Source organism: Solea senegalensis, linkage group LG15, assembly GCF_019176455.1.
Source record: "Solea senegalensis isolate Sse05_10M linkage group LG15, IFAPA_SoseM_1, whole genome shotgun sequence".
Classification (NCBI taxonomy): domain Eukaryota; kingdom Metazoa; phylum Chordata; class Actinopteri; order Pleuronectiformes; family Soleidae; genus Solea; species Solea senegalensis.
The window spans coordinates 5,224,940-5,251,624 of NC_058035.1; the positions used below are offsets into that span (position 1 = coordinate 5,224,940).

The window sequence follows — 26,685 nt, forward strand, 5'->3', positions numbered from 1 at the left end:
ATTAACACCTCATCACAGAGCAGCAGTCCCTTTTAATAGAAGAAATGTAGACTTGCCAAGGTGTGTGACTAAAGCATTACCAATGGCTCTGTTCTGTTCCAGTAATCTATGACGCCAAGATGCACCATGAAACTGGAGGAGCTAAATGGAATTTATCCATCTTTTGATTTCATTATTCACACCTGTGCTTTTCATTTTGTGGCATGTCAAAAAAAGAAATTTAATCTGAAAAAAAAATAAGAAAAAATCAGGTCCGTTACTGAACAACTGGCCTTCAAAAGGAGTTTTGTTTCAAAAGGAGTTTTGGCTAAATTAAACTATCATTGTCATCGTGAAACCCTTTTGGGAAAATTTGAAGAGAAAAATATAGAAATCTACAGGTATTACTTTAATGTTTATGTACTTCTAAATCTCACCTGGTCCAGGTAATAAAGAACACGAGCTAATCCCACAATCCTGTCTACAATCCTTTGGGAGTCAGTGATGGCAGCTGACTGGCTCATTTGTTCCTGCTCCAAGCTGTTTGATACCTACAAAATAAATTACAAAAGGTGCAGGTATTTGAATTATTCAAATAAAACATTTTTAGAAAGGCTGTGAAGTTCTATATCCAGCATAATATACTTTATGACAAAGACAAAAGAAAATCAAAACAAAGAAAAAAAGTCATGCATCGTATCTTACATTATATCCAATTTCTTTGGTTCATTTCTCTCTATGATCTATGCCTACTGATGTTTAACAATTAACAAAGGATGACTGAAGGTGTTGTGAAAAAGAGGATCAAAACACTGTTTAGAAAATGTTTGTTTATGCTAATGACAAAGCTGACTTTGTGTTGTTTTCACCCCAGACTTGGGAATTAGCATTCATGTGTCACTGACTGACACAAACAAATATGGTATGCATAATTTGTACACAATGGTGAGTGGGTCACATTGATGTCAATGAGTCATTGATTAAAATCATAAAAAAACAGGCTATGAGAGCAGTTTTCAATTTATTTTACATACACTTCACCCTTCACAAACAGTCACATGCACTCTGGCATGTCAATATTGTGTCTGCAGAATGTAGGAAGTATATGCACTTCATTTATACGCAAAGGATAGTCCAAACAAGGCAAAAACAACCTCCTGAGTTTTCTTGTTATTTGCATCAACTGAGAATAGACTAATTAACTCATTGGCTGCCATTGACTGTTTTAGACGTCAATTCGGCCACTGCGTTGAAAATGGCTGTCAGCCAATGTGTATGGATTGTCATCAAAGTATTGCTGTCAAAGGATTGTCGTCAAAGGACTGACATCTGGCTGTGCCAACACCCTGCACTGGACAATCCAGACTCTTGCGTGGAATGACCTACTGAGCGCTATCAGAGCAGGGGCGTCCCCATCTATCTTCAAGAAGCTATTGAAAACCCAGCTCTTCCAAAAGCATCTTCTGTCCTTGCACTTACCTTACCCCCTCTCTTGCCCCTCCCCTCCCCATCTCCTTCTGCACTTGGATCCACCTCTGCACTCTCACCCTCTATCAGTCCACTGTTCTAGTGGATCTAGTGGAGTTCTTTCCAAGAGTACTTCTTTTGTAAGTCACTTTGGATAAAAGTGTCTGCTACATGCTTAAATGTTAAATGTAAATATGATGTTCAGGATTTGTGTTTAAATGTGTTTAAATAAAGCACAAAAACAAGGGCCAGTTTTTACCTGACTCTGAAGAAGTCCATGGAAAACTTGCTCACGAACCTCATCTTCGGTCTTGTTCTATGGAAGTCAAACAATGTTCAGACATTAAATACACACTCAATACTGCAGATTCATTTTGAGACACTCACTTTCAATATCAAACCAAACGGCAGATTACGTAAAAGTGCACTAATTGCACAGAAATTGAAAATAATCATCATCATGAAAATAATAAAGTAATTCGTACTGTTTACATTTCTAACCAACCTGAGTGAAGCTGTTCTTTGCCGACATGATAAGGTTCTGCTCATTTGGAAAAAAAATCCTAAGGCCAACGGGAAGCAGTCTCTTCATGGAAGCCACAATAAGAGAGGATTGCAAGGAATATCGGTCCCCCTTTCTTTTCATACTCTTCTCATGGTTGTACTGCGTATTCAATGGACATGGAGATAAAATGTTTTGTGAATAGCAGAAAATTAGTAATGGTAAAAGATTAACTTATAAATATGACTGACCTTGGACATTTTGTCATTATTGACCAAGAAGGCCAAGTTGTTAATTTCATTCTGTACCACATAGTTTTGTTCCTCCCATTTGAAATTCTGTTGTAGCAAACACAGGTGAGGGAAGTTACATGATAGGGTATATTGTTCCTGATAAGGGAAAATAAATAAAACACTATTATCCGTCACTCTCACATGAGATTTGGCCCAGAATATAAAGACCTCTGCCACCATGCTGAACAGCTGCTCAGCCTCAGGGTTTGACACTTTCAACCAGCTGGCTCTGAGACAAGACACAGCAAAACACATTACATTATCACCTAATAATATATTACTGTTAAGCTATACATCATGCCAGAAACTGAAATAATCACTGAAGATTCACTTTGTAGACATTGTTGTCAATATGATATGGACAAAATAAAATATGGAAAACATTTCAGTGAGTCACTGAGTCAATAAACTTCAAAATGACCCTTGGAGCTTTTGGCCTAAGAAAATAAATTTGTTTCTGCACATTTAAGACTCAGTGGCCTTACCGATAAGAATCCACGAATGGAATGAGAAGGGGATAGAAGGCATAGAGGTCTCGCACCAGCACAGTGAACTTCTCCTGTATCTTCAGCTCCGCCTCTGAGGCACACCAACCCTCCGATTTCATCTTCTCCTCCTCAAGTAGCACACACTCCGCTTTCTTCCTCAACTTCTCCATCAATGGCAAGAAATGGCTCTTTAGCAGCTCAGGGCAAGCTTTAAATATAATTGGCTGAGAAAATACTGAAAGATATGACAAGTGTTGTTAATGGGTGACTGATGTGGCATAAGCCCTGTTCAGACCTCCGTTCTGAGTGAACCAATTACATGCAGGCAGCACCAAGATCAGGTCTGAACATATCCAATCCATCCTGAATGTGTCAGATTGATATTTTTTCACCCGAATACACACATATCCCACTGACAACTGACACATCTGTACACTGGTATGTGTTTACTGACTCGTAAAACATAAATTTGTGCTTACAAATAGACATGACATCAGTGTGTTTATGAATACAGCACAGGTTTAACCAGATCTGATCACATGTTGTCACAGAGGACGCATGCAAGACACATTTGCATACTAGACGTGAATAGTCGTACATTAGGCAGTCCACTTGTTATCAGATTTCTCACGATGGAAGTTTATAGCAGGTCTGAATGGGGCCACAAAGACATGTTTCAACAAACAAAAAAAGCCCTACATTGTACATGACCACAATACCTGCCAGCTGCTTCATCCAGTCACCCTGGCTAGTGCCCACATGGTTGTGGATGATGCGAAGGATGTGGCCAAGTAGGTCACTGACATGCTTAGGAGTGATGGAGGAGCAGATTGGGAGGCCCGGCTGGCCCTCTGGGCCCCAGGGCCACCAACAGGACATATAGCTGCACAGCATGGGCAAGGTGACCTCAGTGACATGGATATAGTGGGACTGGCGAGCTCCAGCTCCAGCACCTGCCAACTTCTCCACTTCACTCAGGGCCTGTTCTAGAGAAGGCAGCAGAGGACACGCATCCACCACCTCATCTGGTAGCCCCAGGTCTAACAGAAACAGAAAAAATATGACTGAGGGTAAAAACTATTCATAAATAATTGACAGATGAACATGCATTGTATGCAGTGCAGTTTGTTTATTACCCTCTCTCTCAGTAACACTCTGGGTGTTGTAAATGGAATAAGGGTTGTTTTGATTGAGGGCTGGCTCCAGGTAACAAAGAGGAAAAGCACCAGTCAGGGCTGCCAGACACGCACCTGCTGCTGGCTTTTGCCTGAAAAGATGGCATGCAGTGTTAACATGAGACTGACTCATCTCCACATTTTAACAAGCCATTCAGAGCAGGATTGCTAAATATGGCACTGACAATAACTGAATTATTTATCTCTATCCAAAACTGGTTAGCTCAACAATTACCTCCGATAAAGGAAGAACAGTGTAAAATCAATTAAGTGGGACCAATTATGTTTTTCATTATTTTCAAATGTATACAGTACACATCTAAAGGTTACAGCCATTAAACAGAGAGGAAGAGATAAGGAGCAGCACAAACAATGGAACTGCATTGTAATATAAGCAGTACCCCTCCATGTAGACGTTGCTACTGTTGCCAAGTGAGTAGAGGCTGTTGATGATTCTGTAACAGGACACCTGGATGCCACCCACTGGAAAGACAAAAGGGTACTTGAGATCCGAGTGAATTTTCAGTTCAGAAATAGCACAGCATGGTATGTAAAACAGCTGACAGCATATGATCACAGACAGATGGACCAGATGAACAGCAGGTAATGAATGGTCCTCTTGCGATCAGAACATCAGTGAGGGGGCCAACATGCCCCGACTGCTCTGTTGCCAGGACCAAGATATTTAATGAGAGTTATGAAGATGTAGGAGGTAGGAAGTTGAGGGGAGGACAGACCTGAGTGACTTTAGTGATATACAATAGAAACCAGCTGTTCATCCAGCAGCTTGTTAGCATACTGTGGTTGTATTTTTAGTATATTGATACAACATGCTTCAGTTGAAGGTCCAGTGTGTAACAGTAAGGAGGGTTTATTGGCATAATTGTGTTTGTATAAGTCTATTTGTATTGTATGAACTTTAAAATAAAAGTGGTGGGTATTCGTTGTCTTATAAACAGCATACTTTAGGCAAGGGCTTTGCTTTAGGAGGGCCATCATCTTATAGAGCACCTTCTACCACATCCTGAATGAGCGTGTGCTTCTCATTTTGAAGCAAAAGCTTGTTATGCAAATTAACAATGGCTCCCACCTCATAAACGTGATGCACAATCCAACAAAGGAGGAAATGGAAGAAAGGGAAAGCGAGTGAAAGAATGGTGAGCATTGTGGAAGAGTATTTACATCCTTTCTAGTCACCATAGTTCCCTGACATACTTGGAAAAAGGATGGGAGAGCAGAGGAGTCTCCAGTCTCACTTTCAAATATCACCAATTCTTACACACTGGACCTTTAATACGTCCTTACATAGACCTTACAACTATGCAGTGCTTACCCAGGATATCTACTCCATAGTTCTGGTTGCCAAGATGCTGAAAGAGGGAAGTAAGAGTGGGAAGAAGTATGGAGGTCGTGTAGCTAAGAACCTTGGCTACTCCTCTAGCTTGTTGACTCCTGCCCTGAGGCACAGAGACCAACGTGACAGACAGGTTTTCCACGGTCATCTCCAGATCAGCTGCTGCTGCCTCAAAGAATGAGTGCAGAGATGCTTGGATAGAATCTGAAGCGAACTGCATCAACATCCTAGAGTGAACGTGTGAAAAAAAAATATTTTTGTGACTTGTGAAGTAAAGAAAATGTTCAAAGTTTCTTTTGGAGAAGTGAACAAATCTACCAGACGATTTTAAATGACATCAATCTCCTGGCTGAGTCAGGATTCTGTTGCTAGTTTCATGCTTCAGAGGAAATGTCCTCTGGGAATAAAAGTGATATCCACCACAATTAGGTAGCACCAGTGTATCAGTGGCTCAATAACACCCGTCATGTCATCCTCAGACACGGTGGATTGACACTGATTTCTACCACCAGCAGAACGAGGAGATCATTTCAGCCAGAGTGTTGACAGTGCCGTCATCCGGCATAGCTACCTGGCATCCAGAGCTTGAGCCAAAACGTGGAGGCAGCTTGCAACTGATGAAGCGTCATTTCCTGAGAACATGGGTCAGATCAAATGTTATAATTCCATTTACGTTACAGTCATTTTATTTTGTCATCTGGCAGATGCTTTTATCCAAAGTGATCAACATATTAAGGTTACATACACGAGGAAACATTCAATGTTAGTAGAAAACATACATTAAAATATACAGTACAATACAATCAGAGACACTTGTCACAGGACAAGTTAGAGATAGACTGTGCGCAGTGTTAAATCTTAAAAGATAGTCATAATCTCAGGTCCGATAATTAAATAGGTGAATCATTACTTTGATAAACTCTACTATGGCCCCTGGTACTGGAAAGATCATTAGTGCAAACTCAAACTCAAAGTTATAGCAGTCACTGCAAGTTGGCAATTGAATGTTTAATTCATTCCTTGTGCTTTGCTGTTCATCTGCAAGATGTAGTCATTATTTTCCAATGTTATTTGTTGTTGATGTGGTTGTCCAATTGCATACATGACAGTGCAAAATGACAGCGTCTCACTTGTAAATGAGATTTTAATGTCAATCTGGCTTTTTAGTAAGATAAATTAAAATGAAACAAATGAATCAGCTTCCGAAGACGACATCTTAAAGCAGAGACAAATATTTGAACACGAAAAGGACAAAGGCTTGGATGCAAAGAGCAAAGTTACTAAGAAACAAACAGTATAATTGAGGGACTTCATAAGCCGTATTTCCACAATATCCTTACCAAAGAGTGAGACTCTGTGTCTCACTAAGGCAGCAAGTTTGCAAAAGAAGCTGGTTGTGAGAAAAAACACAAGAAATTAGGGGAGAGGAGTGGAAAAGTGCACAACAAACTTTAACATGTGATGAGTGTAATCAATATTCTTTGTTATGCAGGGAGCAACACATACCAAGCAATCATCTCCTTTTCTTTTTTTGTGGCATAGGCTCTGTTTCCACTCGAGCACAGAGAAGTGGACAGGAAATACATTTGGTGGCTTTTCACAAATTCTTCCAGAAGAGGAAGGATGACCTGTTGAATGGAGTAGAGACCAATGATGACTTTGTCAATTAACGATCCCCTTAAATCTCATTTGATGATCTTTACAGTCAGATTATTTAAAAAAATGATAATTTCAGTCTGTGTAATAGCATCACACATTTAGTGAAAAATATTTCATTTCAACACATTTTTATGGATGAAAACATTATATTGAGAACTCTGGAAACCTTAACTCCTTAATTCAGCCCGGAATGTTTCAAAAATCCTGTGTTGTGTGCCAATACAACATTATTTCATTTTGATGGACCCAATAAAAAACCTTTGAGGGAAAGAGGATAAACATTTTACACCCAATTACCTTTTCTCATGAAACACTGACGAGTCACAGAGACACTGATAGCCACACAGAGACGTGGTGGTTTTATGACGTGGTGTGCAGGTGAGTGGGTGGTGAGAGAGTGTTGAGCTCTGAGGCATGACTGTTCACGGTCTTGGCTCACTGGGTCCAACTCATGACTCGGTCCCATCAATGCAAAATAAACCCTTTTCATTTGCTCCCTCCTCAGAGGCAGAGATTTGTGGGAAGCTTTAATCAATGTTTGATGGCAATTGACACATCCACATGGATTTCCAAAATGGTTAAATAAATTACAAAGCCACAAAGGGTTTTACTTAGAGGGGTTACCAATGGCAACTAACTAATTAGAGTATGTAAATGAGCTACAAAAAAGGGCAAAGGACAAGAAAGAAAATGGCACTGGAAAATGACCAGGGCTGGAGATAAAATCAATGTCGCCTAATCAAAGAGAAGATTTTGATTTTTAGACAGAATACAGAGAAAAATAGCAATTTTTCATCACGGAACATCAAGAGTTATTGATCCACTGCTGCTAAAGGGTTTGTAAGTTCTGGTTTCAGTCTTTAAAATTATTTTTGTAAATACAACACAGACTAACAAAATCATCTACCAGTCACTCCAGGAACTGCAATGGCTAAAAGTGATGGTTTTCTCAGAGGACCTCAGAGCAGGACAGTGACAAAAACGGAAAATGCTGTTAAATGGTGAGATAAAACAGCAAACATACTCTGTCACTGCTTACTTCTCAGCACAGGAAACAGAATATAGACAGCGGGACTTAAGACGATAACTAACTAACATAATTGAAAAAACTGAACTATCCCTTTACAAATGCATTTAATATGAGGCAAACCTTGGAAAAGAAATGTATTTGTTGCTGGTGTGGGCCTTTCTCCCCTTTAGACATCTGTCCTCTGGCTTGCATCACCTCTGGAAAGAAAAAAAAAGAAAAACACTGGTTACACAATCAAAGACTTAATAAAATGGAAAAATATAAACAAATGTATCTTTATGTGAGATTCACATGAGATATGTTAACATGCAGCAGCCTGGTCTGAACCTGAATGAAAATGTGCTATTTTCTAGTGTTTGTCATCTTTCAAAACTAACATAAAAATGTATTGCTTCACACTACATTCATGATCACTTTACAATTACCCAGCTCCAACATATGCTCTTGAATCTCCTCAGTGTGACGCAGCAGCTTCTGAAGGAGGGTGTAGCTGAAGCAGTTGGCTGTGGCTGGAAAGTCCATGTCCACAGTCTTCCGATCCCTGTTAGAAATCAAACATGGCTATTTTGGACTACACTTCTCAGTCTGAAGAAAACATTGTGTAATGGAAAGAAAATGATTTGCAATGTTATCTACTGGTTGTGCTGTATGTTAGGATTTGATCTGTACTGAATGTTATTGTTAATGGACAAAAAAATGGGCTCTGATTGAGCGGATGCCTTATAAAAGGTTGTTCGTACAGTCAGACATAAAATGGGACACCCCATTGAACCAGATTTCATACAAACTGTATTACAAGATTGCCTTTCTGTGATCAAAAGGTCATTCTGTACTTACCTCCACACAGTGTAGCCATTGAGCTGAAGAAACTTAAGGATGTCCTGGGCTTTTTCTCTGAATTTGGTCTTCTCCTTTGCAGTCAGTGTGTCATAAGGTACAAGCATTGAATGGCCACCCACTGTTGAGAGCAGATATGGGTCAAATACATTACAGCTGGGAGAGGAGAGGAGAGAGTTGCTGATTATTTAGCACGGTACCTTTACTTTCAAGTTCGGATTTCTTCCTCTTAGCCCAGGCATTGTGATAGTTTTCAGCTAAATGTTCAGCCATAGCCTGTAGAAAATCATACAACAAACAACTAAACAACTGTAAACAAAACCACAACCACTCCCATTTAAAAGTGCATTTCTCTTTCTTTATTATATTATCTATATTTTTGAAACATAACTGTATCACAGACTTACAGCTATTACTACTTCACTAGGAGCCACTTGCATAAAATGCATAACCTTTTTACAGAAAATAATATTATACATTACATTATTTTGTTGTACTGTACAAGATAACCACTTTTTAAAATTGAAGAAAGGAGGCCATTTTTGTATTCTCTGTAGATAAGGTGCTGGGCTGCGTAGAAAACAAAGTTGAACCCGCTTTAATGGCGGGTAAATAAAGCAGGAAGAATTATATGTACTTACACACTGCTCCCATGATAAGGTGATGCTGCTCATGTCCATTGGTTTAGGGCTGAATGTTGATGCTCCTTCAAAAGACAACTAGAGCAGACAACATGTGGCATCATCAGTGCAGAAACAATTTGGTAATAGTGTTAATTGGGATATTACTGTGGCAATAACATGGTATTTCTGTAAATGTACCTCCTTATTACCAAACTATTACCATCTGTATTACCAAGCTGGGAGTTGCATTAGACATAACATGGTATTTCCATAATATTACCTTTTATGATGAAATTATTACTACACTATTGGGATGTTGCTACTGCAAACTGCAGTGCTTTTAGGGGCTGAATTGTCAATTAGAAAAAAAAAGGAAAAATGCAATATGAAAAGGTTTAATATCAATTGATTACTTTTACTGCAAGAGACATATTGGTGCCCAGTGTCTCAGTGTAGCCCGTGGAGTACAAATACCTGTCCAGACTGAGAGATTCTCCGCCTACAGGTATGTGCGCCAGACGCATCTCCTTCTTTAGTCCTCTCTATATTCCATCCAAAGGCCAGCATGCTCTTTATTGTCTCTTTAATAGCCCACCGGTATGCTTCCTTCTCCTGGAAAACACAGAAATAGAAATAAGCCTTCATTAAATACTAAAACTCGAGTCCCCCATGGACAGCAAGCCAGCAAAACTTGCAATATTTTTGATATTTCAATAGCTTAAAAAGAAATATTTTGTCCACTCAACACACCGAGTTTTGTCAGGGAGGCAACCGCATTGCAATACAGATTCCACAAACTAAAGCTTTTTAATCTTTTATACTGCACACACCACATTTCCTATGGAAAGTGCCTCTGGATTTTTTCAGATCCCTGGTTACTTTACTGATGTACACACACACACACACACACACACATAAAAAGTACATTTTGTCAGTCTACCTTCTCAGCCAGAGCCCTGTAAGGCTTCAGGAGAGGGTGAACCTTGCTGTTCTCGCAGAGCTGTTCCCCGTGAACCCAGCCGTTTGCAAACTGACAGAGATAAGACGCAGTGAAAGGAATCACACGTTAAAAATGAGGAGGACATCAACACATTATCTCAAACACACAGCAGAGGGAAATGTTTTCACATAGTTAAGCAGAAAAATTATGTTAGGAATGTTTTCATAAGTGGTCTAGTCCTGACGAGGACATCATACATCAACTTTACTTTCTCAACTGCTATGGCCTGCTCATATTCAAAGAATAAATATTGAGGTATTACCTTGTCCAGTGACCACTTCTCATGAGTATGCTCTGCATACTTGTTCACTACAAACTCCAGTCTCTCTGGTACCGATATGCTAGTGCAATGAAAGAAATAATACATTTATCACATTTGAAAATGTCTACCACATTACAGTTTACAGTGCACTGTGAATTATTTCCAGAGTTTATTGTGAAAGTATTATAGATAACACAGGAAACTCATCTAAAGGACATTTTCTCAAGTGTGATTTAAGTAGTCAAAGTATTTACCCAGAGAAATACTGATAAATCACATTGATGCACTGTATAGTATTATTACTGTGAATTTGCATTAAAATAATAATACAGTATGTATACAGAAAAAAACTTTTAAAAAAACTTTTAACTGGCAATATAGTGTATTATCGTATGCAACAGTATCAATATGTGACGTTACAGTAAAATTATAATATTCAACTATAAAAAATACTGTTAAATCACTGTAATATATGTAGTATAAAATGACAGTAAATGGCTTTCAAAGTACAGTATCTAGGTGATCTATACATTTTTATAAAGTATCACTGAAAGAGAATAGCAAATCTTCAAGACTACACCTGTAATTACTATAATCATTATTTATTATTTTTATTTATTTATTTATTTATTTTGTCCATTATCTGATGTTCAATATCTTACTTGGAGGTATCGACAGGCTGGGGGTCAAAGTGTCCATCTGTGTCCATGAAAGATTTTCTCTCAGTTGGAGACACGGAGTCCATGTGGTCAGGAGGAAGGGCCTTGGCCACTGCAGCCAGACACCGGATACAAAGCTTGAATAACTGAGGCTCATAGGGCTTTAGAGTTGGATCAGGAAAGATGGCATAGTGGAACAGTGAGTGGGAGAGAGAGCATAGTTAAGTGTAAGAGAGATAGTAGTTAAGCCAGGTTCTGGGTGTTGTGCCAGAGTAACAATGTGTGTCCAAGGAGGTTGTGTGTTCTCTACTATATTTGGCTGCTTGTCTGTGTGTTTGTGAGCAGCATAACTCGAAACGTTCGGGAATAATAATAAATAAATAAATAAATAAACACGAAAAATATAGGAGAGTGTTTTGATATAGTGGGAAAATGAGTAGCCAAAGCAGAGGTCTGCTCTCTTTGGGTGATGTGTCTCCTAATTGAGGGCATTCATCTGATTTTTTCTGTCAGAACTCTCTTCAAGTTCAATTACATTTTATAAATTAATGAGCATGTTGGATTTCATTATTTGACATGTTTCTGATTTCTTATCAACATAGTCCTGGTAAACCTGGTTAAGGGGCAATACAATAAGTGGACATATCCCCGCACACAATATTTTTTCAATATTGTATATTAGATAATGTATGTTTCATATTTATTACCTTTACATCGCTGTTTGCTGCTGTGACACTATAAAGTTTGCTGATGTGGGACTAATAAAGGACCATCTTATCTTATCTTATCTTATACTGCAAATCTAAGATACTGTTTTTGTGACTGAATCTTTTGTAATTCAGACTGTGAAGCCGTTTACTAAGGTTGTCTGATGTGGAAGGACATTATGAGCTTATTTTTTTTAAGTCCTCATTTTATGAATCAGACCGGTAAACGCCGAGGTGATTCAGTCATCAATCAATTCTCACTCATACCTACAATGATTCTGTAAGGACACTGCTACATACCAGCATATGGGCATTGAAGATGATATAAGAACCACAGTGTCAAAAATGATCAATCAACATTTATATTTTAGTGACATTTAAGGTCATTTTATATAGTCAAAATGAAAAATAGTAATTGTACTTATATGGTGAAATTGTACTTAAATGGTTTACCCTTTTTGCCAAAGCCTTTAACACTCCCCAGAACAATGTAGTGGACAGGTGCAGCTCCACTTCAGAGGCTGAATTCTGGTCACCCTGCCCACCGGTTTTCAAGTACTTCCACCTCTCCTCATAGTGACTGGTCAAGAGCTAGTATACAAAAGTGTTGACCAATGTCAGCAGTTAATGGACAAAACAGTCCATTAAAACTTTGTGTAAGACAAAAAATGTTTTATGGTAGTAAACCATAAGTTGTGCATTCACCCTTAGAGGTATCTTGCTGTGGTCTGTGAGATGAGGAACATCAAGGACAAGGCGACGTAGAAGAGACTGCATCATGGATGGTTGCAGTTTACTGAGGACACCAACGAGTGCAGAATTGGACGCATGTCATTGTAAATAAATGAGGTTATGACTGATTTCCATGTCGAGTGACACATAACAGATCATGCAGGAACAATATTCATTAAAATTAGACTGGATTTAATAAATTATATCTGGATTGGGAAAAATGGGATTTACTGCGATTCATTAAAGTTAATAAGAGGTAATAAGAGCACAATGACTTGTCCGCACAATCATTTGTAACCGTGTCTCCTTTCTTGTCAATGTGTAATTTCGCCAAACAGCAAAAAGAAAATGAGACACACAGTCGATGGATATACAATAATTAAAAAATGAAAAGCAGACCATTGGAGATGCAGTTACTAAAAATAAGAATATAATCTACCAGCAACTTGCAGGAAAATCAATACCCTACCTGCAGACAGCGAATGTGTTTGTGTTAATCATATTGTGGAGAAAGAGCCCTAAATATGTAGGTTGCTTCATACATCAACTAAAAACCTTACCTGCACACAGCCAACAAACACTCCTCTATAATGTCTCTCTGAGCCTTGGTCAAACTGAGACCTCTGGAGAGGCTGTAGACTGCCTGAATGAAAGAATCCACCAACAAGGTATGGTCGTCCAAACCACAGAAGAGAGATGAACATTTGATGAGCAGGGGGAGCACAGATGTACACAAGTATCTGTTGAGAGCCAGAGCCATGTCAGTGGATCCCAAATCCACCTGCAAGAGGAACAAAATGACAATGAAAGAGAGAGCAGCAAGACAGATATAATAAGTACATCTGTTTAATACACATATCGAATCAGCCAATCACATAGCAGCAACTAAATGCTTTTAGGCATGTAGACATGGTCATGATGACCTGTTGAAGTGCAAACCAAGCAGCAACATGGGTAAGAAAGGTGAATTAAGTGACTTTGAACATGGCATGGTTCTTAATGGTCTTACTATTTCAGATACTGCTGATCTCCCGGGATTGTTCATGCAGTTAAAAATGCCTAATTGAAGCCAGAGGTTAGAAAAGAATGGCTGTACTGGTTCAAAATGATAGAAAAGCAAAAATCTAAGACTTATTACAACCAAGATATGCAGCAGACCATCTCTAAAAGCACATGTTAAACCTCAAAGCAGATTGGCAACAGCAGGATACTGCTGTTTTATATAATACATGACGAAAATTGAGAACATAATTTTTTAATAAGCAGACTACAACAAGTATATAAACAAATATCAAAACTGATATTTGATATGTCCTTTGATTTTGAGGAAAGCGTACGTTAATGTCTAATAGAAAACCCTATTAACTGCACAGATATTTCGCTAAAAACTGAGACATACAAACAATGATTCAAGTCATGTTTCAAAAGACAAGGACACAGAAATGTAAAGAGTTTCAATGTTGGAGACGGGAGGTCAGTGAAGTTAAAGTTTGTCATTGGTAACAAGGTAAAGCTTGGATCAATATGGAGTCAAAGGTTACCCCTACAACCTCTGACCCCTTTCACAAACAGATGAAAAACACTACTCAGAATTTCAACTGCTCACAGTGTCAAGTGAGACGGCAGCCTGAAGGTCAGGCAGAAAACCAACTTCTAGCAGCCGGAGGAAAAAGTGCCTGTTCTCGATGCCATAAACCCGGTCAAGGAACAGAACCATAGCTGCTTTGTGGTCTGGGCAGAAAACTGTAGACAGCTCAGACTCAACCACCACACCATCTGCAGGAACAAATGAATATGTCATATTAGATGGTTATCTGCTTCTATCATAGTTTCATCCTCTTCAGTTGCCACAGACATTTAAAAGACTATAAGGACATTATTGTGTTTAACCTGTAATAAATTCAATGTCATTTCCTAGTCTCTCCTGATTGAAATAACAACATAAGAGAGTGAAATGTGACTGATTCCTCAAACCTTTTGACACTGAAGGGACTTGAAAGGAGATACTGATGACTCCCTCAAGCTCCTGAATGGGGACGAGTGACCGGAGAATGGCGCGGATGCGGATGGCTTCTCCTTTGCCTCCTTGAATTAACTAAACAAGAATTCATTTTGGTAATTTACAGCTTAAAAACTGTGTTTTTTCTTGTAAGCTGTAACCAACACAGATATATATACTGTATCGTACATATATGACATTGTGTCTAGAATGTTACTGTGAATACTGATACATTAACTATTGGTGACATCCAAGTTGCAGCTCTTCTTGCAGTCAAAGCAAGTTTGGTTGACTATTTTTTTCACCTTTTACAATTACATTTGCTTTTTCATTCACTTTAAATGCTTTCAAAGCATGTTCATAGTTTCTGCAAGGCATTTGGAATTGGCTGTGTGTTTGAAAAATGCAACAAAAAAATGCCCTGTCTTTCCTATGCACTTCAATCCCACTGTAATGAGCTAAATGAAATCAAAAGAATCCTCTCAAAAGGCTTTTTTTTTTAATCAGACACTTAGACAGAAATATTTCATCTTTCGCTTGATGACTGGTCATTCTGTGTGTGGACTGCACCATAGTGTGGAAATGCAATAAAGTGAGTTGTTTCTGTTTGTTTATTGTAGGGCTCCTTGTGACTCATTCTTTAAAGGGCACTTTGCTCCTTCTCCATTAGGCTTTATTGTTACTAAAATCAGTGATTATTAATGAGGAACGGCTGCTCTCCGCAGAAAAAACACTCACATGCATCTCTGGAGCACAGCGCCCCAGCAAGTCAATAAGGGCTGAGTAGAAGCTCATGATGGCATGTCCCATGTGAACAAGGTCGTCATCATCGTGGTCCTGAACAATATCTCTGGTATAGAAAACAATCACAATGGTAAAAGGGTAAGCCAACAACCAACTTAATCAATAAGGATTGTAAAGAGACAAACAATTAAATAATCCTAAGCAAAGCAGCCTGTTAGTCATGTTAAGGCACAATGGTGACAAGAGATAAAGACAGAGCAGATGCTCCCAACTCCTACCTTAATTTCATTCTTAAAAAAAATCAGCGTAAATAAACTTGAAAGTTTAGGATTACGTATTTTACATTTAGGTCGTCAGAAACACTGTATGAAAAAACTAATGGAGAGTTAATATGATAAGGCACAAAAACGTTTTATTACATGTATGACACAGAAGCTATTATTAAAACTAACATTTTGGTTGTATGCTTATCTTTGATCTCATCTGAATTCATAGCCAGTGAGAATGTAAAATGGTGTGAGAAAGAGATGCAATATAATGTGAAAATATATAAGAAAATGGAAATGTATTCTTTATCTACTACTTGATCTAGTGACAATCGCTCACATTCACACCTGTATTCAATTTAGTCTCCTTTTAATTTAACCCAAATCTGCATGTATTTGAAATGCAGAGGAAGCTAAAACCCACAAGCACATGGAAAGAACACACAAACTACACAGAAAGGCCATTGGTTATACTTTACCATCTTCCTCTGCATATTAGACAGGCCCCTTCACTGTTCATTTTAAAACATATCTAATAACCCATTTGTACCCAGTATGACGTAGGTTCTACCTGTTTTATGGTTTTGATACTTTCTACAGTACTTTCTACAGTATTTTATTGTTTAATTGTCTGTTTTATTGTTTGTTTTTTGGTCTTATTTTTCTATATTTTATTTGTTTTATTTATCTATGATGTAAAGCACTTTGTTTCAGCGGTTGTTGTTACTAGTATAAAATTAGTATAAAAGTACTTGTTATACTAGAATTTGCATCATTCCACTACGTTCATGGAAAAGGAAACTGAAAAACATAGTATTTCTCAACACCACAGAAGACAAAAAGAATGTCCAACGTTAAAGCCTTAGTTAAAACTATAAATACATTTTTAACAAATTAAGTTCCTCAGATTTTAAATAATTTGTCCACTCTCATCCAATACTGACTGTGTGCAGGGTCCGTCCATAGACAGGTCCTCAGAGATCTTGATGGCCTCCTCCATGGCAGCTAGAAGGCCGTTCCCGCCATCACCTCGCAGAGCAGGGCCAAAACACTCAGGCCGACGAATCAGCAATCTCAACACCACATAGGCATTTTCCTCCACACTCTCACCTTTGGACACAGACCACAGAGAAAGTAAAGACAAACTGACAATAGACTTGATGAGAGATTGTGGATTGTGTGGGCATCTTAGTGCAATTACAACCCTGTGACAAAGAAGCACAGACTTTCATGATGAAGTGTTCAAATATCAAAACCCTCAAATCAGGACAATCAAAGGATAATGATACTATGATCTGAATATAAGATAAGCAAGGCTAAAATAACTGATAGATCTATGGTTTGAAAGACAATGACCTTAGGCTGAACTGTCAATACCCTCAAGGTCAATTTGAATTGATGCCTTCCAGGCACCGCTTCAGGGTAAGGAAAATCAATAGAAAAGAACCAGAAATGAATAATCTGTATTGCAAATAGCTTACTAGAACGGCAGCATGCAGCCTTGTATCCCATTTAAATTGTACATTTTCTTTTTCTGTTCTTGCACTGTTACAGATTATTTCATGTACTCTTTTAGTGAAAAATAAAAGGCTGCAGAAAAATAAATGCAAAATTCTCTGCATGGATTACTGTGTAGTGTTACAGGACAATATCTTCACAACTCCTTTTTGTTACTAGAAAAGAAAGCCTGGTGGATTATAATCCACTATTTATCCATTAATAGCAAGTACAAACAAATTATTCAAGGGGGTTTAACTTGTGTAATATTGTATGAGTATGTTTAAACATCATAACAAGAAAGGCATGACTCAAATTGACAGGTTACCATTGCAGAAAACAGCAAAACGTAGGTAATCCAAGTAGCGCTCGCCCTCCACCGGGTTCCATCCAATATCGGGGTAGCCTTTCTCCAGTAGCAACGGGCAGCTCTGTAGACCACAGCCAGCCAGATACTGTACGACCTTAAATCAAATCACAGTACATTGAACCAGACTAGACTCCACAATGCAATAGTGCAGCTGCAATCATGTAACAAAGAGTAAGTTATGTGTTGACTTCACACAGTTGCTTTTCTGGTAAATCTTACCCAATAGAAATGATTTCGCATAAAACTTCCTGCTTGTGACCAGATGTAATTATGCCAGTCAATAAAGAGCAAAGCACTTTGCATAATGCAGACTGTTAAGAACAGTACTGTAGAGGAAGGCACAGAATATGAAATCACCTTCTCTAGGTCAGGTTCCTTTAGTGCTAGGGCCAGTTCATTATTATCCATCACAGAGGCTGCTGCCACATCTAGAGGAGTGGCTCCACGCATGGACGGTGAAGCTGAGGGACAAAGGCATAAAATAATCAGAACACTATACATGTCAAGACACTGGGGTCTCTTACTGAAGGGGCAAGATCCTGACAACTACACAATGTTATTACCCCTGTAAAAAAGAAAACACAATGAGCACCTCAGAGAAAACTTCTCTTCCTTTCCTTATGTACTGGTAAAAAAGAAGAGTCCGACCAGATAAAACTTTAATGCAGTTACATATCATTCCTACAATTTTTACTTGGCAAAACTAGGTTTGTGAATGTTTTTGATTTGAAAATGTACAGCCATCCTTGCAACAGCCTTACAAGAAAAACTAGAGAGTTATGGCCTGGATTTGTAGATTTATGTAGTGCAATCACTGCAGTGTGGATTTTTTTACATTTAAACTACACAAAGGCACAGACAAGTGTAAGAGTGTGATTTACCCAGTCCAACACTGCTGTTTTCCAAAAGGTAGCTGAGATGGTCAAACAGTGCTCCCTGATTGTGACGGCTGATGCGACAAAAGTAACAAAGGAATCGACAACAGCTGGCCACCATCTTGGGAAATGTAATCTCCTAATAAGAGAAGATAAATTAGGAATATAAAGAAAAGGCAAAAAGCTATATGGCATGTGTTAAACAAAAATAAGTGAATAACATGGATTTACCACACTTTGGCCAGAACTCTTTGTATTAGCAAAAGCCCTGCCTTGCTAAACTCATATTAGCTTATATGGCCAATGGAACAAATAATATATATAAGCTGTTCATGTAACAAAATGAAATAACTGCTGATGACCTGCTTTTTTGATTATACACATTTTTCCCCCTACCATCACAAACAAATTTTAATTATTCTCTCACCTTCGATTCCCCTTCTCCGAGAACATTAACCATCACCTCCATCACGGTCTCATGCATCCCCAATACCCTCATTAGGTTGGGGTGTTGGTAGAAAACTTTATTATTCATGATGTCTCTGTACATACAAATATGGAAAAAAAAACAAAAAAAACTGAGAGAATACTTTCCACACCACGGAGCATATGATGATGTCAGTGTGTGAGGAATTAATCCATACACAGAGCATGACAATAATCAAGATGTGTTAAAAAGAGGCAACCCCACATTGAATTGCAAATCTCTCCCTACCCAAGCCTCCTGATCGTCAGTTTCTCCTCCTCTTTCCCCATGCGGACACTAAGGAGAGAGCGGATTTGAGCCAGGGAGGACAGTAGCATCATCGTGTCTTCCACAGAAGCCTGGCTGATTGTATAGGCTCTGCAGAGTGGTCCTTCCATCTGACCCCCAAGGCCCTGACACTGGCGGTGAAGCAATGAGAAGACCGCTCTAACAAGTTCAGGGTCCTCTATCTCACACTCTTCAGTCCAGCGCACCATTGTTTCAGAAATCAGCTTTTTGAGGGACTCTGAAGAAAGAGCATCAGGTGATATATGATTAAGTAGGAATGGAAAGCCACAAGTCTTACGTTTAAAAGGAAAGTCTACAGGAGGAAACACTGGACACATCAATGTTTTTTTTGTTGCCTAGGGGATAAATAGAAAAAAAATCTTGTGTGGTAGGGGTCTAAAAAAGTATGCAATTGCAGGCTGCACTGCAATTGATGCAAACAATGCTTCACATCCCCTCCTGTCTCATCAAAAGTCCACCCTCAAAACCCATGAACCCACTCTATACTAACCGTAACAGGCTGAGGAGAGTGCACTGGAAAGACAGCTTCACTGATACTGACATCAAATATGAATCAATGCCAGAAAACTATTCATAATAAGCGCAGGTATGTACTAGTGATTGGTAGAACGGGGAATTAATCAATTCAGTGAAAATGAAATTATTGGTTGTGCTTATTACAGTATTGCAAGGGTGATAGACACAGAATTAGTTTTTTCCCAGTTGTGTACATCAATATCATCAAAAGAGAGCTCCTTTTTTTTCTGTAGATGTGACCGAATTTGTCGTCTTGTTTATTTATTGACAAATATCACAACGTTAAAAGAATTCCTACAATAAAAAGTGTTTCAGAAACAACACACTTTCTCATTCACATAGTGTATCCACATTCACCAAACTACACCAACTACAAGACATATTCTGTATGCCATTGTTACAATATATATATTTAAAAACAAAAATGTTACATGGTCAATGTACAGGTGTGTGGCAACAAAAAGTGAAAAAGTCAAGTAGTTATGGAGAGCACCTAAGAAGAATACAAAAGTGTTGCAAGACAAAAAAAAGGATTTCCACAACATACTTACTCGCACTCCGCGGTCTACTCTCCTCTACCTGTGTGGAAGACTTCCTCACTTCAAAGGCTCTCACCACTAGACTGAGCAGCCAATCTTTTACTGGCATCTCAGCATCCTCCTCATCCTCTGACTCACTGTCCAATTCAATGCCTGCACAACAGCAAAATAAGACATGATTTCCTCAGTGGCACTCACGGTCAGTACTTCTTTCTTGGTCACTGCTTTCTCGCCCAATCAATTGTATTTATTGTCTACAATAATTAAAGTGTAAAGCTCAAACGTAAATGTCACCATTTGATGAACTGTACTACTAATTTGCATCTATATATCCTTGGTAGATTAGAATAAAAAAACAGAAATATCAGCACAAAGCTGATACATAAAATACATAACTAAACAGGAAAAAAGACTAAGTGCAATTTAAAAATACACACGACAGCACATCACAAACGCAGGCTTGTTAGATAAAAAGTGAGTAATCAAGACCATGAGATAGAATATTACATTTACTAAGAGCAGAGCTGAGCAGATTTTAGTTGACTTTAAAGTTGATTGTTTGAAAGGGCTGATGTAGCAGCAGCCCTTCACATTGTCAGTTAGGCTATTGTGGCTGATTTGATTTGATTAATCTGGGGCTGTTACACAGACAGCTAAGGGAATGATGCAATCACACATTGCGGATATTTTTTTGGAGGATCTCATAGAATTTACGAAGCAAGCACATGTAGCAGAGGAGAGGCGAAACAATTTAAATATTCATGAATCACACAAAAATGCAAACATTTGAAATAACAAATCATTAGTTCTGACCACAGTGTGTGCTCAGGAGGTGATGAAAGTCTCGGAGCAGCTGCTGGATTTTCACTGGACATGGACAATGCTCCTGCTGCTCATCCTCTCTGAAGTTCAGCAGCATGTTGATCTAAAGACATATAGAAAGATGACACAACTGTGTAGTTTTAAATGCACATCTCTGTAACAAAGGATATTAAAGGTCTAATGCGTAGTAATAAATTACATCCAGTGGTGAGACTGCAGATTCCAATAATCTCCTCCACTCAGCTCTTTATTTTACAAACACTTGAGGGAACTATGGTGGCCATGGCAGACCAAAAAGGATACACTCTCCCCTTTCTTTGACAACACACACTCTGCTCAGTTTATTTATTTGCTCTGAAGAAACCTCTGCTCTGCTCTGAAACCAAGGCCCTTGCCTAAAGCACACATAGAAAAGCTTTTACCAAATCTACAATTTCGGGTAATACTTATGGGTGGTATATTCAATATATACTTAACACTAACTTAACACAGTGGACTTGGACAAGCTAACACTTGGACAAACTCAGCATATTTACAATTCTCTCTTTAACATGTATTTGATTAAAGTCCATTCAACCTGTTCCTGTGGAGGGGAGCGGAACTCCTTGGTTTTCCGTGCAGTTAAGGCAGCAGACATGTTGAGTGCCTGCATGACTTGGTTGTAGCGATAACGTTGGTTCTCCTGCAGCTGCCCCACCAAAGTGTCAGAGAAGGCAACCACAGCCTCCACCCTGTGGCGCACTTGGCTATCACACAGATAGGACAACAAATGGCAGAGCTGGTGGGAAAGAATGAGCAAAACCTTTTGATTAATTTCAAATCACTTGTATGTGACAGTAGAGCATCTGAAGCTGATCCGAAATAACATGCAATGAGATAATTAAGAGAAACATGCCAAAGGAACCCGTTTGTTTGTTCACCTCAAGTTTGACAGCTTCTGGAAGCTTCATCTGAAGGAGTCCTTGTGAAGGAGTGTCATATTCTGTCTTGTTGCTGTTTTTCCATCCTATTTCATTAGCATAAATTGCTTCTTCTTCCTCTTCCTCCTCAGGGGTTTTAGCATCTATGGAGAAAACTCCAGGCTCTATCAGACTCAAAACTATGCCGAGATCTTTATTACCAAATACACCCATTACCAGCAGAGTATAGAACAGTTTAATTAAGGGAACAAGCAGAAGCTCAATGCTGCCTCCTACAGGATCCCTCACACCCTGATCCACAGCCCATACTCCTTCAATCAGCATCTCCATGGTCAGACACTTTAGTATGTCCAAGGGGATTTCTGGGCTGTCTTTGTAGACTATTTTAACTGCATCGCCTGCTTCTATCCCATCACTTGTCACAAAACATGGGGTTGAGAAGTGCATTTGTGGTTTAAGAGATGTGCTAAGACTAGTGCTGGGAATGCAAGCAGGAAGTTGACCACCATTAGCAGGGCTGGGATAAAGGGTGACCTGTCGGGTCTGGTCTGTCATAGGCACAATGTATTCATGGTTCATCATTAGACAGGCTGAGGTGTGGCTGCTGAGGTAAACCTAAAAAAACCAATTATAGATTTTAGTTAATGTATATATTCCTTGATAAATAATAAATGTAATCTAAAGCAAACATGAAAGAGCAGTCACCTCAGTAAGGAGCTGGTAAAATGCAGATCGAATTGGGCCAGGGAGGTTGGGATTCTGAATGGCATGAAGGATCTGGGACTGGTCCACATAACTGCAGAGGGAGTGACAAACTCTGGTGTTCCCAAGGGTGCACAAAGAGCAGTAGAGGAGGAGTGTGTGGTGATGAAATTTCAAGAGGTCATCGAGTTCAGACAACTCCAAAATGTCGACACACCTGGATGTACATATCATCAAAAATTAAAGGTGTTAGTCAAGGACAGTGTTGTTGAATTATGTCTCCAAGAGAACAGTTAGTAAGCCCTTTGTGATAGCCATTTTGACAAGTCATAGTTGGAAAAACACAAATGAAAATAGTAAATAAATAACTGCAGAGATCCATTGAGTCGTGACACCATCCATACGTACTGGAAGATACCAGCTGTCAGTCACACAGGTGTCCAAAAATGACATCATGTTCAATTGAAGAAGACCCAAAAATGGTGACTGAGACCATTAACTCCTTAGCAAAATATTAACTGATGTTATAAATCATGTGAGAATTTCCCCCAATATATTCATTTAAACAGAGTTCTTTCCACAGCCAGTATACACACCCCCTGATTGACTTCACCTTCCATTGTTAACATACGGTTCCATTTAGCTTCCTCATTGTTTGATCACTAACACCTGTGCTTTTCCTGCTAAACTGGCAAAATGGCTGCAGTACAAGGTGGGTGTTAACACTCCACAAACAAAGCACATGTCACATGATGGTAGCATTACAAACAACACATACATCCCTTCCTGTGAGCCCACTTCCAAAACAACATACAGTAATTATTCTTGCTTTCTAACCTGTTTTCATCAGGGATGTGAAGGGTCATGACTTGCAGGGGCTCAGAGCACTGGACACTCCAGCCATGATGTTCATCTGGTCGATCTACTAACACCTGTAATGCACAGTCTGGTACTCTTGTCCATGAAACCGGGGTTAGATGCTGAACCTGAATCCTTGGAGGACACTGAGGAGTGGCATTTCTGCTTTGGCTGCGAAGCAATCCTGTTGACAGCGGCATCACATTCTGGATAAAGAGAAAAACAAGCAAACTTAATGGTTTAACATAATAAAGAGACAAATGCGGCTTTTACATACATTATGATTTATAATAAAACCTGTTTACCTTAATGCATCCCAGTTGAAATTGAAACATGCTGCTCGTGGTTGGCTTGACAAAAACGGCAGGAAACAGTTTTGTGCTGGCTTCCACCTGATCAGTGGTAAAACAATATCTCATTTTAATAACATAAACGTTAAATATTTCCTTAAATAACTACTGATGTTATTCCTCCAAGAGCAATAAACATTCACTGGCCACTATATTAGATACAACTGTTCAACTGCTTGTTAATGCAAATATTTAATCAGCCAATTACATGGGAGCAACTCATAGGAGAATGGCCAGACTGGATTAAAATGATAAAAAGTCAAGCGTAACTTGCAACATTAAATCAAATAACTACTCATTACAACCATGGTACGCTTCAGATCATCTCACAACTTAAAGATGAGGGGTTACAGCTAATGAAATACCACTTTATTACTCATCTAGTTGTCATGTGTACCTAATAAAGTGGTAGAGTGCACATATCTCAATATGAGCTTGATAAAGTTTAGATTAATGTACATTAATTACATAAAAAGAGTGCCCTATGTTACGTACTTGATAGAAGGTGGCCATCTCCACTCCACTGGAGGTGAAGAAGAGCAGACCAGTGGCCGTGTCGATCAAACAGCCAATTTCTAAACCTGCACTTCTTCGGCTCTGAGACAAACCTGTTGCTTCTCCAGCACATACCATGTAACAGCTGCACCGCTTCACGCTGTGCAAAAGGACGGACATATGTTCAATTATATTAACACAGATTGTTAATTGATCATTTCCTGTACAATGGGATACAAGGTTCAAGCATCTTCAGTAAAACAGTGTGGTGTGGAAAGTATCTAAAGGCAACAATCACATCCCTGACTGCAATAGTTGTCACATTTCTGTTAAAGCCACGCACACTAAAAATATAACTTTCCTGATGCACACTTACCTTTCCTGGACTTTGCCACCGTCATCTCCCAGGGTGACAGTCACAGTGTTGACATAGTCTGTGTCAAATGTCATGTCATATTGATGAAAGTCAGAGGTCACCCAGCCCACCCACACATTAAATGGCTCCTGTCCTGGGAGAACTCTCACTGAGTAGTAATACTGAAACAGAGGAAGGTTAAAAAGTGTCATTATTTGGTATTTGCACAAGGTGTTATTGCAGCAAGTGATTACTGTACATCTAGCAGCAAAAAGCTGATCAATATGCAAATGCCCTGCAGCAGATTTTTTTACATTCAGAAGCAGCAAGGTGTGAAAATGAATTTTGCTATTGCTCTCATTATTTCTAGGTTAAGTGCAGGTCATTTCGATATAACAGTACAAACATTCTGAAGTGTAACTTTCTTTCTTTTTTTTGTAAATTCTTTAGTTATTGTATTTAGACATGATAAAAAGTATTGAAGCCTTACTCTAGAGCTCTGGATGAGGTGGTCACAGATCTCTTTGTCAACTACAACATCTTCTAGAAGCCGTGCAGATGAGTTGCTGCTGACGAGGCCTGGTTTAGTCCTCTTCAGCAAGAACCTTACAGAACAGAAACGCACGCATTACTTCATTTATGCCTCTTTTTATGAGAAGTAACTTGAAAAAAGCTCCTTTCTTTACCCCCAAATTATGCACATGGTGTCATTTTCTTCATTTCAGTTTTTCTGTGACCTACCGCTGTTTCAATCTGGATGTTTTGTCTTGGCTATGATCCTTATGGTTGAGCTCGTCTCTTGAGCCAGCAAAGCTGTGAGCCGACTTCATCAGCACTTCAAAGTCAGAGTCCACTTCCTCCTGCTCTTTCCTTCCTGGAAAGGACAATGGGAATTAATTAGAGTGAGGCTTATAGAAGATTACATAGAACCGTTTACTAAGGTCAAAGTGTTAGAATGCCAGTAATCTGGATTAATTACAAAACATCAGCTATTACGACCTCACAAACCAATTATTTTGTTTGATTTTACTTTACTAATGTGAAGCAACACTGAAAAAAGAAAACAGTTAATTACTTCAATTGGTAACACTTAAATTAAGTACGTTCTGTAAAACTAAAGTGAGCAAGATGTTACGTAACCTGCTAACATCTGTTACTTACTTCTTTTAGTATCTAATTTTATTTAGGTGTTACCAATTAATTATTGTCGACAGTCTTCTTTTTTTCAGCATAGAAAAGGCATAAACCACCATCAGGGCAGCTCAGTTTCCTAAAGAGTCAAATCAAATCAAATCTACTTTATTATCTAAACTATTCTCTGCAACAGCTGCAGCACAAAATGGAAAACAAACAGCCTGACAAAACAAAACAGACTGAAAAGTTTAAAATGACTTCAGTAGGTATTTGAAATTTAGGTAAATATAATTTGCAAACTTAAAGTGTGAATTAACTTATTTCATGTACTGTGGGTGTTCAGAGTGCTTGGCAGCTAACTTTAGCACATGTATGCACCAGCTATGATATGATGTAATACCATGTGAACTTGGAGCGGGGCTGTTGGCTGCTACTGGAAGCACATTCGCTGCAGGGCTTGTGAGGACAGCAGCACAGCCAAGAGACATGCTGAGCCGGTAAAAGCCCATCTCACTGCCTCCACCACAGTGTGCAAACAACTGCTGAGAAACCCTCAGGCTGGATACAGACTCCACTGAACCACTGGTTTTAGTGACCTTTAATAAGATATGAACAAGATTTTCATGTTTAACCAGCATTTTTCACAACCTTGTGTCCAAGTGAAATCCTTTATTGAAATAATTAGAATAATTATTAATAAT

The 26,685-nt window shown here is 38.9% G+C and overlaps 1 protein-coding gene across 1 annotated transcript in view; it reads right to left on the reverse strand.

Annotated features, from left to right (window-relative positions):
• LOC122782213 (ryanodine receptor 2-like) overlaps positions 1-26,685 on the reverse strand; it is a 67,085-nt gene that overhangs the window by 21,912 nt on the left and 18,488 nt on the right. Inside the window, exons 29-74 of the mRNA XM_044046478.1 lie at positions 26,385-26,580; positions 25,592-25,724; positions 25,341-25,455; positions 24,872-25,032; positions 24,496-24,655; positions 23,956-24,042; positions 23,630-23,856; positions 22,796-23,009; positions 22,091-22,705; positions 21,748-21,948; positions 21,162-21,273; positions 20,361-20,501; positions 19,234-19,510; positions 18,946-19,060; positions 18,525-18,657; positions 18,001-18,104; positions 17,602-17,737; positions 16,721-16,886; positions 15,505-15,616; positions 14,742-14,862; positions 14,374-14,543; positions 13,328-13,548; positions 12,741-12,831; positions 12,489-12,626; positions 11,332-11,489; positions 10,670-10,748; positions 10,348-10,437; positions 9,882-10,019; positions 9,426-9,503; positions 8,985-9,060; positions 8,785-8,905; positions 8,373-8,488; positions 8,068-8,144; positions 6,765-6,886; positions 6,599-6,648; positions 5,830-5,890; positions 5,238-5,485; positions 4,306-4,387; positions 3,866-3,996; positions 3,449-3,769; positions 2,727-2,964; positions 2,383-2,470; positions 2,200-2,286; positions 1,952-2,110; positions 1,706-1,762; positions 417-530 (exon numbers count right to left, since the gene is read on the reverse strand). Of these exons, the coding sequence (XP_043902413.1) occupies positions 417-530; positions 1,706-1,762; positions 1,952-2,110; positions 2,200-2,286; positions 2,383-2,470; positions 2,727-2,964; positions 3,449-3,769; positions 3,866-3,996; positions 4,306-4,387; positions 5,238-5,485; positions 5,830-5,890; positions 6,599-6,648; positions 6,765-6,886; positions 8,068-8,144; positions 8,373-8,488; positions 8,785-8,905; positions 8,985-9,060; positions 9,426-9,503; positions 9,882-10,019; positions 10,348-10,437; positions 10,670-10,748; positions 11,332-11,489; positions 12,489-12,626; positions 12,741-12,831; positions 13,328-13,548; positions 14,374-14,543; positions 14,742-14,862; positions 15,505-15,616; positions 16,721-16,886; positions 17,602-17,737; positions 18,001-18,104; positions 18,525-18,657; positions 18,946-19,060; positions 19,234-19,510; positions 20,361-20,501; positions 21,162-21,273; positions 21,748-21,948; positions 22,091-22,705; positions 22,796-23,009; positions 23,630-23,856; positions 23,956-24,042; positions 24,496-24,655; positions 24,872-25,032; positions 25,341-25,455; positions 25,592-25,724; positions 26,385-26,580 (6,837 nt within the window). The remainder of the gene's footprint in view (positions 1-416; positions 531-1,705; positions 1,763-1,951; positions 2,111-2,199; positions 2,287-2,382; positions 2,471-2,726; positions 2,965-3,448; positions 3,770-3,865; positions 3,997-4,305; positions 4,388-5,237; positions 5,486-5,829; positions 5,891-6,598; positions 6,649-6,764; positions 6,887-8,067; positions 8,145-8,372; positions 8,489-8,784; positions 8,906-8,984; positions 9,061-9,425; positions 9,504-9,881; positions 10,020-10,347; positions 10,438-10,669; positions 10,749-11,331; positions 11,490-12,488; positions 12,627-12,740; positions 12,832-13,327; positions 13,549-14,373; positions 14,544-14,741; positions 14,863-15,504; positions 15,617-16,720; positions 16,887-17,601; positions 17,738-18,000; positions 18,105-18,524; positions 18,658-18,945; positions 19,061-19,233; positions 19,511-20,360; positions 20,502-21,161; positions 21,274-21,747; positions 21,949-22,090; positions 22,706-22,795; positions 23,010-23,629; positions 23,857-23,955; positions 24,043-24,495; positions 24,656-24,871; positions 25,033-25,340; positions 25,456-25,591; positions 25,725-26,384; positions 26,581-26,685) is intronic.